Source organism: Pleurodeles waltl, chromosome 8, assembly GCF_031143425.1.
Source record: "Pleurodeles waltl isolate 20211129_DDA chromosome 8, aPleWal1.hap1.20221129, whole genome shotgun sequence".
Lineage (NCBI taxonomy): Eukaryota > Metazoa > Chordata > Amphibia > Caudata > Salamandridae > Pleurodeles > Pleurodeles waltl.
The window spans coordinates 1498531324-1498545526 of record NC_090447.1 but is presented as its reverse complement, the minus strand read 5'-3'; the positions used below and the strand labels follow the sequence as shown (position 1 = coordinate 1498545526).

General features: G+C 43.5%; 1 protein-coding gene across 3 annotated transcripts in view; it reads right to left on the bottom strand.

The window, feature by feature from the left end:
• The window catches only part of MAEL (maelstrom spermatogenic transposon silencer), a 999863-nt gene that overhangs the window by 873873 nt on the left and 111787 nt on the right, over nt 1-14203 (bottom strand). For all 3 annotated transcript variants that reach the window (XM_069202741.1, XM_069202739.1, XM_069202740.1), the window contains exon 3: nt 3054-3126. In XM_069202741.1, the coding sequence (XP_069058842.1) occupies nt 3054-3126 (73 nt within the window). The remainder of the gene's footprint in view (nt 1-3053; nt 3127-14203) is intronic.

Sequence of the window (14203 nt, the reverse complement as noted above, 5' to 3'; positions counted from 1 at the left end):
TGGCCAACTATTGGTCAATTATACAAGCTCCTCAGGCAGCAAAAGTGACAAAGTCACAGGTAATCTCTTAGCTCTCTTCCTTTAGCAAAACACATTGAATTTTGGACTGCTAAAAAGCCAGTTTTCAACAGGGATATGGCACAATCCGAACTTGTTGACACCTTGGATGAACTGGCACAGAAGGATCAGCAATCATTCTTTAGAACTTATCCTGGTGCCTTTAACAGCCTCATTACATTCTTCTAAAGAGTGAGTGTGAGTGGGTGTGTCCCCACATGCAGCCCAGGTCTCTCCATTTCATCCTCCATGGCACCCTCTAACTAGGAGTGCTTCAGGGATTTGCTCCACGTCCTACACTCTACTCTTTGCTGGACTATTGCTCACCTGATCAAAGAAGAGTTTCATTCGACATTTTCCAGACGATACTCAATGGAAAGTTAGCATATATCTGCAATCCAGCTCCCTGCATATTCAACTAGCCTAATTCCGGTTTATAGGAAGTCACCTCCTCGATTAACTACAATCATTTGAAGTTCAGCTCTGAATAAAACTGAGATCATACGCTTAGGTGATAACTACATCACTAGGCCCGAGTTGTGGTGGCTCCCTTAGTTAGGAAGCCCCACTTCCGAGGGGAACAGGCTAGAAACCCTCATATCATTTTCGATAACGGATTATCTTCTCACCCTAGATTACGAATTTATCAGCACTCTGTATCCTACTTCTCAGAATTTCCCACTAAGTCTTGCCACTCGTTCCTACTTAATGTCTCAAAACCATTGTTTAGGTACTTTTTGTATTTCATGAGGAATTATGTTCAGTCTAATTCCTTATGCTCATCCTCTATAATATCTTTTGAGGAATACTTGCATCAAAACACACTAGTTTTGAGAGACAGGACGTTTTCCTCCTTGGCAGCAAAAAAAAAAAAAAATGTAACACATTCTCTCCTTTGATCAGGTCCATCTCCAGCAAACTTACATTCCGGAAAACCTTAAAAACCTGACTCTTCAGCACCGAGCTTAAAATGAAGTTCTGGTGGGCATTAATTTTTTCGTTAATGCCAGGAATACCTCGTTGATTATACTACTGCACATTTATTAAAAGTGCCCATGAGCATAATATCTAGAACAGGTCAACCGCACATTTCCATTTGCATAGGTAGTAACGGTTGACATATTCAGGGGCACAAACAGAAGGCCATATGCAAGGCCCAGAGCACGTCAACGACTGAGCATCTCTTAAACATTACAGCTATTCAGCATAGGTAAATTTTCTAAGAAGGCGTATGAAGCAGTAGTGTGCCAATGTGCAGGGAACCAACGTGGATGGATTTGTGCATCTTGTGTAATAAAATATTACACTTAAAATGTGTCAATTTTTCCCTTTTTTATGCTCTAGCTTGGCAGCACAGCTGTTGCCAGACAATTATGAGAGAACCACCAATCGAGGGGTTTTGGCTTTGACCACATGTTGGGAGCTGGTAATATAAAGCAGGTTTTTACTGGGCAGAAGTTGTGTGCTTACACAAAAAGTACCTGTCCTACGCCCAGCAGCAAGGGTGTGGAATTCTTACAGCCTGACTCCCAGGAGATATGGTTTGGGGTCAAGGACAAGTGTTCATGTTTTTTTTTTTTTTTTGTCCTTGAAACAAGTAGGCCCAAACCCCTGCTGTACAAACCCTTTGGCTGCCAGTTTACAGTACCACATTATGGATCAGGGATGGGTATGGTCTTCAATTAAGGTCATATTTGTGTCAATACGATAATACTGTTCAAAACTGTAATTAATGCAAAGCCTTTATTATTAGGATGAGCACTCTAAGTAAAGTAAGCTTGGACTACACTGCTGGTAGTCCCAGTATTAAAAAAAAAATAAAAAAAAATAAAAGAGGCTATGTACAATGCTCCCAGAATGCTCTTGGATTAGATGCAAATATTTGCAGAAGATTGAAGCAAGACTGAGGAGTCTTTGCTTTCAAATGAATAGCTCACAAAACTGCAATCAGAAAAAAAAATATTGCTAAACTACGGTGAAACGTTACGTACTATTTCTTTCAGGCATCATCTAGTACAATGTGTTGATGTATGCCAGTGTTCCCCCAGAAAATATTCATACCGGAAAAATCAGTGCAGTCAGTTTCAACAAAAGTATGTGAAACATGAAAATCACTGGCAAAGCCAATGGGCCCGACACCGGTGGCCAGCCTTTTGGTTTGGTCAATGTATGTCTTGTTTTGACATAGTTTTTGTAAAACTTTGTGGGACCTGCCAGGCCCTCACCATTATAGCAAACATTGGAAAAAAGTAAAAAAATAAAATTTGTCTAAAAGATGTCCAGCTTTCATGAATTCACAAAAGTGTATAGAAATATGCTAGGAAATTTTATTTCTAGAAAATATTTGTTAACCACATTTTAGCACGAGCAAATATGCATGTCTAGATTTGCTCAGGCGAACATCTGTTGAGCATTTACAAGTGGATTTGTTTTTTTAACAGTACAAGTAGATTTACGGAGCAACCTGTCCCATGGACAAGTACATATTTTATTAAATTCCGCACCCCTGCAGCAGTGATGTAATCATTTTGTTTATTTATCCAACTGCCTGAGCTTGCACTTTCAGGGGCACACACATGACATAGTAATACGATTAAATTGTCTAAGAGAACAAGAGACTTTATGGATTTTTTTTCTAGCAGCAATACAGTACATGAACGTTTCGGTCTTGCTGGACAGCGCAACTGTCATCGGACCTTTTAACCTACACTAACATTCTAAAGTTCTTTGATTCCACAATACACATTTCCTTTCCCATGCCTTTGGCAATGCTTCACATTACCATACACAATTCCTTCAAAGCCAGGCCTATTAGTATTGCCAATGCTTGTTTTTCATTAAGGGCCACTACCGGAGTGTGTCACTGCATGTAGGTTTTGGTAAATTATAGGACTCAACAGGGCTGTAGAATATATTTTTCCAATAAGATAATTATTTGCAATATAGAGTCACGCAATCGTCACTGCAATTCACATAAAGGTAAGGGGCAACTTTACCGTGATCAACAGTCATTTGCACTTCAGACGAAAGATTGCTTTTAGGAGTCATAACAGTTTTCTGCTGCAGAGACTGGGAGAAGCAAAGAAAAAATATTGTCACTTGAATACATCATTTAATCATTAAGGTTAAAACAAGAAAAATATATATATATGGTCGACACTAAAATGAACAGAAATAGAAGTCAGAAAGATTTTTTGCAAATTAACACCAGATTTGATTTAGTAACACCAAAGCAAGAAAGGCAGGTAAAAGATGTGGGGTGGTGCGAACTAACACAAATTAATGACTAACAAGACTATCGCCTTAAGGTAAATTACTTCACAAGTACAAAAAAACTAAAAATTAAAAGACCAGGTAGGAGCAAGGTCAATAGAGTTAAAGAAAACGTAATAAATTCCCAGGAGCTTTTGAAAAAAAAAAAAAAAGAAAAAAATCTTGGGAGGAGCTTTTTCGAAGGGTGTGTTTAAGTAGTTTTCCTTCACCATCTACCTTAATAAGGAGCACTACGTTTGGTGCGAAGTTTAACACACAGATAATTAAGGGCTAGCTCAATTAGTATAACATGAGAAAGTAATGCATACTTAAGAGTGCAGCGGTAATCTGAACTTCACCAATGTATCTACTCGCAAATATTTCACTAGCTAGTGCAAGATGAAATACAAAACTTTTATGCACATAAACCCCACCATTCGATAAGGGGGACAGAGTCTTGCAGGAGTCATCTAGACTCACTTGTTTCTTTAGGACAATGCTGACATTACCTTATCAGTCAGACTGCATTAAAAAAACAAGCATGATTACTGCTTCATCCAAAAGTAAAGAAGACAGCGTATTCTGCCACTGGACCAAATGCAAACCTACAATCGTGAAGCAAACACCAGTTTTGTCTAACCTTTTTTCCCCTAGATGACAACTGTGCATGCTTACAGAGGAGCAGTATCCATCTTGAAAGAGTTTTTCGTGAAGCATAAGTAAAGGAAAATGTCACTTACCCAGTGTACATCTGTTCGTGGCATTAGTCGCTGCAGATTCACATGCTGTGCATAGTCCGCCGTCTGGTGTTGGGCTCGGAGTGTTACAAGTTGTTTTTCTTCGAAGAAGTCTTTTCGAGTCACGAGACCGAGGGACTCCTCCCACCTCGGTTCCATTGCGCATGGGCGTCGACTCCATCTTAGATTGTTTTCCCCGCAGAGGGTGAGGTAGGAGTTGTGTATGCTAGTAATAGTGCCCATGCAATGGAATGAATACATATGTACCAAATGTAGGTTAAAGTAATATATTTACAAATGTTGAGGATATACTTCCAAACGGCTACAGGCTCCCGGGGAGGCGGGTGGGCGCATGTGAATCTGCAGCGACTAATGCCACGAACAGATGTACACTGGGTAAGTGACATTTTCCGTTCGGTGGGATGTGTAGCTGCAGATACACATGCTGTGCATAGACTAGTAAGCAGTTATCTCCCCAAAAGCGGTGGTTCAGCCTGTAGGAGTGGAAGTAGTTTGAAATAAAGTTCTTAGTACGGCTTGTCCTACTGTGGCTTGTTGTGCAGATAACACATCTACACAGTAGTGTTTAGTAAATGTATGAGGCGTAGACCATGTTGCTGCCTTACATATTTAGTTCATTGGAATATTTCCTAGAAAGGCCATAGTAGCACCTTTTTTTCTGGTTGAGTGTGCCTTTGGTGTAATAGGCAGCTCTCTCTTTGCTTTAAGATAGCAGGTTTGGATGCACCTAACTATCCATCTGGCAATACCTGGTTTTGAAATTGGATTTCCTGTATGAGGTTTTTGAAAGGCAATAAATAGTTGTTTTGTCTTTAATTACTTTTGTTCTGTCAATGTAGTACATTAGTGCTCTTTTGATGTCTAATGTATGTAGTGCTCTTTCAGCTACTGAATCTGGCTGTGGGAAGAACACTGGTAATTCTACTGTTTGATTTAAGTGGAATGGTGAGATAACCTTTGGTAAGAATTTTGGATTTGTTCTTAGAACTACTTTATTCTTGTGTATTTGAATAAATGGTTCTTGTATGGTAAACGCCTGTATTTCACTTACTCTTCTTAGAGATGTGATGGCAATGAGAAATGCAACTTTCCACGTTAAGTATTGCATTTCACAAGAATGCATGGGTTCGAAAGGGGGACCCATGAGCCTTGTTAAGACAATGTTGAGGTTCCATGAAGGAACAGGTGGTGTTCTTGGTGGTATAATTCTCTTTAGGCCTTCCATAAACGCTTTAATGACAGGTATTCTAAACAGGGAAGTTGAATGAGTAATCTGCAGGTAAGCAGATATTGCGGCGAGATGTATCTTTATGGAAGAGAAAGCTAGATTGGATTTTTGCAAATGTAGTAAATATCCTACTACATCTTTTGGAGGCGCATGCAACAGATGAATTTGCTCATTATGGCAGTAATAAACAAATCTTTTCCATTTACTTGCATAGCAGTGTCTAGTGGAAGGTTTTCTAGCTTGTTTTATGACCTCCATACATTCTTGTGTGAGGTCTAAGTGTCCAAATTCTAGGATTTCAGGAGCCAAATTGCTAGATTCAGCGATGCTGGGTTTGGATGCCTGATCTGTTGTTTGTGTTGTGTTAACAGATCTGGTCTGTTGGGTAGTTTGACATGAGGTACTACTGACAGGTCTAGTAGTGTTGTATACCAAGGTTGTCTTGCCCATGTTGGTGCTATTAGTATGAGTTTGAGTTTGTTTTGACTCAATCTGTTTACTAGATATGGAAGGAGAGGGAGAGGGGGGAAAAGCGTACGCAAATATCCCTGACCAATTCATCCATAGAGCATTGCCTTGGGAGTACCTGTGTGGGTACCTGGATGCGAAGTTTTGGCATTTTGCGTTTTCTTTTGTTGCAAAGAGTTCTATTTGAGGTGTTCCCCAAATTTGAAAGTAAGTGTTCAGTATTTGGGGGTGAATTTCCCATTCGTGGATTTGTTGGTGATCCAGAGAGAGATTGTCTGCTAGTTGGTTCTGGATTCCTGGAATAAATTGTGCTATTAGGCGAATATGGTTGTGAATTGCCCAATGCCATATTTTTTGTGTTAGGAGACACAACTGTGTCGAGTGTGTCCCCCCCCTGTTTGTTTAAATAATACATTGTCGTCATGTTGTCTGTTTTGACAAGAATGTATTTGTGGGTTATCATGGGTTGGAATGCTTTCAACGCTAGAAATACTGCTAACAGTTCTAGGTGATTTATGTGTAACTTTCTTTGATGTATGTCCCATTGTCCTTGGATGTGTGTTGATTGAGGTGTGCTCCCCACCCTGTCATGGAAGCATCCGTTGTTATAACGTATGTTGGCACTGGGTCTTGGAAAGGCCGCCCTTTGTTTAAATTTGTACTGTTCCACCATAGAAGCGAGATGTATGTTTGGCGGTCTACCAACACCAGATCTAGAAGTTGACCCTGTGCCTGTGACCACTGATGCTAGGCACTGTTGTAAGGGCCGCATGTGCAATCTTGCGTTTGGGACAATGGCTATGCATGAAGACATCATGCCTAGTAGTTTCAGTATTATTTTGACTTGTACTCTTTGTTTTGGATACAAGGTTTGTATTACATTGTGAAATGTTTGTACTCTTTGTGGACTTGGAGTAGCAATCCCTTTTGCTGTGTTGATTGTTGCTCCTAAGTATTGCTGTGTTTGACACGGCTGCAGGTGTGATTTTGCGTAGTTGATTGAGAAACCTAGGTTGTGTAGGGTTTCTATGACATATTTTGTGTGTTGTGAACACCGTTTTAGCGTATTGGTTTTGATTAACCAATCGTCTAGGTATGGGAACACATGTATTTGCTGCCTTCTGATATGTGCAGCTACTACTGCCAGGCATTTTGTAAAGACTCTTGGCCCAGTTGTTATTCCGAATGGCAACACTTTGAACTGGTAATGTATTCCTTTGAATACGAACCTTAGGTATTTCCTGTGCGAAGGATGTATCGGTATATGGAAATACGCATCTTTTAGATCTAAAGTTGTCATGTAGTCTTGCTGCTTGAGCAGTGGGATTACGTCTTGTAATGTGACCATGTGAAAGTGGTCTGATTTGATGTAGGTGTTTAGTGTTCTGAGATCTAGTATTGGTCTTAGAGTTTGGTCTTTTTTTGGTATTAGAAAGTACAGTGAGTAAACTCCTGTGTTCTTTTGATGACGTGGTACCAGTTCTATTGCGTCCTTTTGCAGCAATGCCTGAACTTCTAGTCCTAGAAGGTCTATATGCTGTTTGGACATGTTGTGTGTTTTCGGTGGGACGTTTGGAGGGAGTTGTAGAAATTCTATGCAATAACCATGTTGGATAATTGCTAAGACCCAAGTGTCTGTTATTTCCTCCCAAGATGTGTAGAACTGGCTTAGTCTTCCCCCCACTGGTGTTGTGTGAAGGGGTTGTGTGACTTCTGAGTCACTGTTTATTTTGAGGGGTTTTGGGACCTTGAAATTTTCCCCGGTTTCTTGGGAATTGGCCCCCTCTGTATTGTCCCCGAAAACCTCCCCTTTGATATTGTCCCTGGTAGGTTGGTGGTCTTGTTTGCGAGGTGCTGGTTTCTGTGGGTTGCCCTCGAAACCCTCCCCGAAAGGTTGTTTTACGAAATGTGCCAAATGTGCCTCTGCCCTGCGGGGAGTAGAGTGCGCCCATGGCTTTGGCTGTATCGGTGTCCTTTTTTAAATTTTTCAATTGCAGTGTCGACCTCCGGCCCAAACAATTGCTGTTCATTAAACGGCATATTGAGCACAGCCTGTTGTATTTCGGGTTTAAACCCAGATGTGCGCAGCCATGCGTGCCTCCTTATGGTGACTGAAGTATTTATTGTCCTTGCAGCTGTATCCGCTGCATCCATGGAAGACCGTATCTGATTGTTCGAGATACTTTGTCCCTCTTCCACCACCTGTTGCGCTCGTTTCAGGAACTCCTTTGGGAGGTGTTCGATGAGATGTTGCATCTCATCCCAATGAGCCCTGTCATATCTCGCCAGGAGTGCTTGCGAGTTGGCGATGCGCCACTGATTTGCCGCTTGTGCTGCAACCCTCTTTCCCGCTGCATCAAATTTGCGGCTCTCCTTGTCCGGAGGTGGTGCGTCGCCTGATGTATGCGAGTTGGCTCTTTTACGAGCTGCCCCCACAACAACTGAGTCTGGTGTCAGTTGTGATGTAAGAAAGACAGGGTCTGTGGGCGGAGCCTTGTATTTTTTCTCCACCCTTGGAGTTATGGTTCTGCTTTTAACTGGCTCTTGAAATATTTGTTTCGAGTGCCTTAGCATTCCGGGAAGCATGGGAAGGCTTTGATAATGGCTATGGGTGGAGGACAGGGTGTTAAAGAGGAAGTCATCCTCAATCGGCTCCGAATGCAGCGAGACATTATGGAATTCAGCTGCCCTAGCTACCACCTGTGAATATGATGTACTGTCCTCAGGTGGTGACGGTTTAGTTGGGTACGACTCTGGGCTATTGTCCGATACTGGAGCGTCGTAGAGGTCCCATGCATCCTGATCATCCTGGCTCATTGTGGTATGAGCTGGTGAGTGTGTTAATGGTGGAGTTTGTGCCGGTGATGCATGAGTTGATGGTGGTGGAGTTACCTTCTTTACCACCTTCGCTTGTGGTTGCTTGTCTCCTTGCTGGAAGTCAAGTTTCCTTTTCCTTTTGATTGGGGGAAGAGTGCTAATCTTCCCTGTATCCTTTTGAATAAAGATCCGCTTTTGCGTGTGATCTGGCTGAATTGGTTGTAATTCCTCCTCAAACCTGTATTTTTTTAGTTGAGAGGACAGTCCCTGTTCCTCTGAGTAGGAACCAGGTTTCGGTTCGGTTGCCGGGCGTTTCGGCACCGAAACCGTTTCTTTAGATTTTTTCGGCTCCGACAAGATCTTTTGTTTTTTCGCCATCGTGCCCTCTCGGTGCCGACCAACTTTGGAGCCGCTGTCTCGGTGTCGAATTTTTTCGGCGTCACTCTCTCGGTCCCGAGAGTGCTGCGTGCCTGTATCTCGACCAGAGTCGGATGTCTTCGACAGCAGCTCGCCCTTTTTCGGTGCCGTTGGACGGTCACCTACTTTCCGGCTTAAGCCATGGTCTGTTGGCGGTGGCGTCCCCTGGGCTTTGGCAGTCTTCTCGTGTGATGTTTGTTTCGACGTCTTACTCACGGTTGGTTGTTCTTAGACGTCGAATTCTTCGGAATACGACTCGTGGATGGAGAAAGATTCTTCTTCCTCCTCCTCGAACCGTTGTTGTCCTGTCGGCGTGGACGCCATCTGCAACCTCCTGGCTCTTCGGTCTCCGAGCGTTTTCCTCGACCGAAACGCGCGACAGGCTTCACACGTATCCTCCTTGTGCTTGGGGGACAGGCACAAGTTACAGACCAAATGTTGATCCGTATAAGGATACTTATTATGGCATTTAGGACAGATTCGGAACGGGGTCCGTTCCATCAGTCTCGATGTTGCACGCGGTCGGGCCGACCAGGCCCCGACGGATGTTCGAAATTACCCCGAAGCTCTTCAAGATTCGGTGTCGATTGGTTCTAACTACCCCGATACCGAACGAAACAATACCGACAAAGTTTCCGAGATTCTGACTAACTTTCCGACTCGAAACACGGAGCGAAAAGGAACACGTCCGAACCCGACGGCGGAAAGAAAACAATCTAAGATGGAGTCGACGCCCATGCGCAATGGAACCGAGGTGGGAGGAGTCCCTCGGTCTCGTGACTCGAAAAGACTTCTTCGAAGAAAAACAACTTGTAACACTCCGAGCCCAACACCAGACGGCGGACTATGCACAGCATGTGTATCTTCAGCTACACATGCCACCGAACATAATAGTTAGCTGGCACCTGCCTTGTAGCCTGTGCACAGACAGGGGCCATAAAGTTAAAGATGAGCATAGTGTATGTAAGCACAGCAAGACAGAATGGAAGGGGAGAGCCAGAGATGCTTGTCACAATATAGCATGTAGCAAATTAGCTGCGATATTTAGGCATATGGAACAAAGCAAAGTAAGAAAATGAGTTACTTACCTGTAACTGTACATTAAAACAGCAATATAGAAGCTACTGCAATGAAAAAAGGCCCAAAGGCTTTCACTTTAGTAACCTATCTTTATCTCTATGAGTAAAAAGGACCAAAGCAAGTCCCAGCGCCAGCTGAACAGCATGTCAAGTAGCATCCGTTCAAGGACAGCCTTAGCCAGAATGCCCTTTGCCCTCATGGGTAAGTGTATCACTTGTATAATGAAGTCATGCTGGATAGAAGACAGTCCTGATGTAATGCTGTGTCTAGGTGTTAGAAGCGGTCGCCTGAGTGGGCAACACAAACTAGCACACTGTGTACCATATTCTTAGCCTTGGGCAGAAAGTACAGATTACCGGTCATGAAAAGGCTAACTAAACAAGCAGCATGTTCTTTATGTTCCTGGAATAATTTAAGTTGATAACGTGTAAAAGGTTACTTGTTAAAAGCAGCCTCCCTGAAACAAATATAAAATTAAAGATAAACACAGGACCAAAAGGTTCTCACAACACAATGGAAAACATCTTCACATTTTGTTGCCTCAGCTTCTCTGTGAGCAATAGGGCAAATAAGGTGATAACAGTCCTGTGCTGTGTGTTCTTGCAACTTTATAGCTGCTTTTTCTTTCCTCCACCTGTGACTGTTTAAATTGAACTCTTGATTTCTGCGCAATCTGTACTTTTAAAACTGCTGTTTTTTTCAACCCATTACAGTTTAAATCTCTCCTAGTTTTCCCCTGTAGTGTGCCAAGACTTGTGTTTTAAAAAAGCAAAATAAATCTCAGAGGCCAAGCAGAATGTTAAAGAGACTACTTAATTTGCTTTATTGTTTAAACTGTGTTTGGAAACTTGATGTAACACTCAACACAAACATAAAAAATGGGCATGTGGTGGCCTATTAGACTCCAAAGATCCACGAAGGTGCCCAGACCTACATCTCTGACAAGTGAACCATGAGGCGGGCACGCAGGGGTGGGGGATTTCGGTTAGTGCACATGAACACCAGAACTGCCCTGATGGATGCAGATAGCTGTGGCTGGAGGATCTCTTCAAAACATGTTTCAGTGCTTTGGGTGTTAATATGATGCCTTTTTTTTTTTTTCTTCCCAAGAGCCATCTGTTGTATAATGATAAAATCATTAAAATGTTTTCTTAAATAAAAAAAAAAAAACACACCTGAGGTAGCTCTTCTGGATCTGAGCTGATGGCACAAACGTAAACTGACTGATTACAGCGTGCTCAAGTGGTGCCTTTATAGGTACCACGCATCACATTTCCAGCGCAGACTATGCTGAACAGACTGACACCGCCTACCAGTGTGTAAAGCTACAGCTGAAGATTTTCTGGTTTCAGTGTAGTGAATATTTTAAGATAAGGAATCTGTGGGTAGAAGTCTCAGATGCAGGGTGTGCCCCGACACCTGGGTAAATCATTGGAATATAGCAGCAGAGCACAAACTCTTTTCACATTTTTCTTCAAACAAGAAAATCTTTGAAGAGGCATTACTCCTGGCACTTGGGATGATTCTCTTCACCTTTGTCTTGTTTTACTCCTGGTGGGCCGCCTTAGCTACCGAGAGCATTTTCTTCAGGTGCATTTTGTAGACCTGCCCTCTCTGCAGTCCAAAAGCTCTGCTGTGCGTAAAGGGAGGGTGGAAAGGGAATCTTCCACATCCCTGCCAGCCAGTAGGGAGAATATCTCTCCCAGCCTCACTCCCTAGTCACCGGTCAGTCTTGATTACCGGCGCCAATAGGTCCTTTTTCCAAACTGGTCCTCAGCGAGTAAAAAGGGGGCCAGTGACACAGGCCTTCAAGAGACTCCTCAAATGAAGTCAAAGTCCTTCGGCCATCCTTCCATCCGGTGGCTCCTCAAAGGGCCTGGCCGGTGAACTGCATAAGAATCCAGCTTCCCCGAACTGACCCATCTACAGTTATTCTGCCAGTGATTTGACCCCACCCAGGTGATCATATGGGCTCTAAAGTCGGTTGACCGCTCACTACTCCTTAACATCTCTCCTGAATGTGCTGCATAGAATAGAGGACAAATCAGCCTACCTACGGAGTGAGGTTGCCATCTCCCAACAGGGGACTCAACCTTCTGCACTGATGCAGGACCAAGAAGAGCAGAGGCAGATCGACCTAGAGGTCTCAAAAGTGAGACCTGAGAGAAACCGTGGTAGGACTGGAGAACAAAGGGCTTCAGCTTAACCAGCAGCTTGGATTATAGCTTACGTGCACTGGCCGGGTGGCTGAGAACTGCAGTGGCTGAGAACTGCAGTGGCCGTTGCGAAAGGTAGGCCGAGGGCATTGACTGGACCATACTGGTCTCACCTAATGGTTTGTGACCACTGCAGGCATCTACAGACAACTAGGCTTGAAACACTGAAAACCATGAAGTCTACAGGGTGCCATAGTGGCGGGCGGAAACTACCCAGTTTGAGCAACTGGCCCTCTAACTCACATGTGCTTGTGGTGACGCTTACGTGGCAGTGTTAACCATTGGCTGCCAAAAGGACCAGCCCTCCATCGATGAGCTCTATCGTATTTTGCTAACAGAGCTTGAGAATTTGCAATCCTCCAGTGATTAGCAGCTTGAGTTGCTACTCTTTTTCCCCACTCCATCAAACTTACAACACTCCTTGTCTGGGGGAGGAGCTTCCCCTGTGGATTAGCTATTTGCCCTTGTCCTTGCAGCACTGACAACCATAGAGTCAGGTGGCAATTGCTGTGTAATGAACAGTGGATCTGAAGGTGCAGCTCTGTACTTGGTCTACCATTGGTGTGATAACTCTAGACTTCACTGGCTCCTTGAAAATGTTGTCTGCATGTTTAAGCATGCCTGGGAGCATAGGTAGACATTGATACTCTTTGTGAGTGAATGTTAATATGTTGAATAAGAATTCATCCTCAATGGGATCTGTATGCAAATGCACACTGTGATATGCAGCTGCCCTAGTTATGACCTGATTGTAGGCAGCAGTGTCTTCAGGTGGAGATGGCCTGGAGAGGTAGGCATGAGATCAGTCCTATAAATCCCATGGATCTACATCGTAATGAGTATCACCTAAATCCTCCCCATGTGTAGAGAGGACTGTGGAGAAAATTGTGTAGGTGAAGGAGTATCTGGTGGTAAAGCAGAAAGTAAAGGAGAATGTAGTAATGAAGGCTGTTGTAGTGCCTTTAGTTTCTCCTTATGCTTAAATATATTAGCAGGTGGAGGCCCAGCTTCCAGAGTCTCTTGGAAAGTTAACTTTCTCCGTTGTAGGAATAGAAATAATCCTTCCATTGTCTGTTGTATATGGATTTTGCGCTGTTTAGCACCCATTACTTCTAATATGGGCCTTATTTCAGAAGACTCCGATAACTGGAGCATATTTTCTACCCACAGGTTTGAGCTCTGAAAGTTTGAAGGCAGAATGTTTTAGTCGGGCCGAGAATGTCCGCTTCAAAATTGATGGCAGTTTTTTCAGCTCGGCTCGATCCCGAAGCAGGTGTGGCATGCTGTTTGGTCGGCGCTGAATGCACTTTGGTCTTCAGTTTCGGTGCCGAACTCAAGGATTGGTCATTCGCCTGTGTTTTTCAGGTCACATCATGGCCAGCAAGCAGTGGTGGACCTAAGACCATTGCTGAAGTCTTCTTGGTTATCTTTGGGTGATGGGAAGGGGCTGAGGTACTCACGTACATCGGCACTGGAATAGATGGACTGTCACCATCAGAATCTCGATCCGAATCGGAGTCTATGATGGAAACTGCAGCCTGATGAGCTATCTCTTCCTGAGCGTGTTCTTCTCCGAGGATATTGGGTGTTTGTTCAGTTGACTTGGACGCCATCTCCAACCAATGTGCTTTTCGATCCCTAAGAGTATTCTTCGAATGGAAGAATCAACAAGCTTCACAGCTTTCTTCTCTATGATCCGGAGAAAGACCGACTGCACACCGAGTGCTGATCAATGTATGGGAACTTGGCATGATACTGAGGGCAAAAGGGAGTCCGTTCCATCAGCCTGGCATCGTTCAACAACCACAAGACAAATTAGGCCCAAGAAGGGCTCATTCACCCAAAATGGGCGTTTAATCTACCGACTATTACACTTGGATCGAATACAAGTTAGAAAACGTGACTAAGAA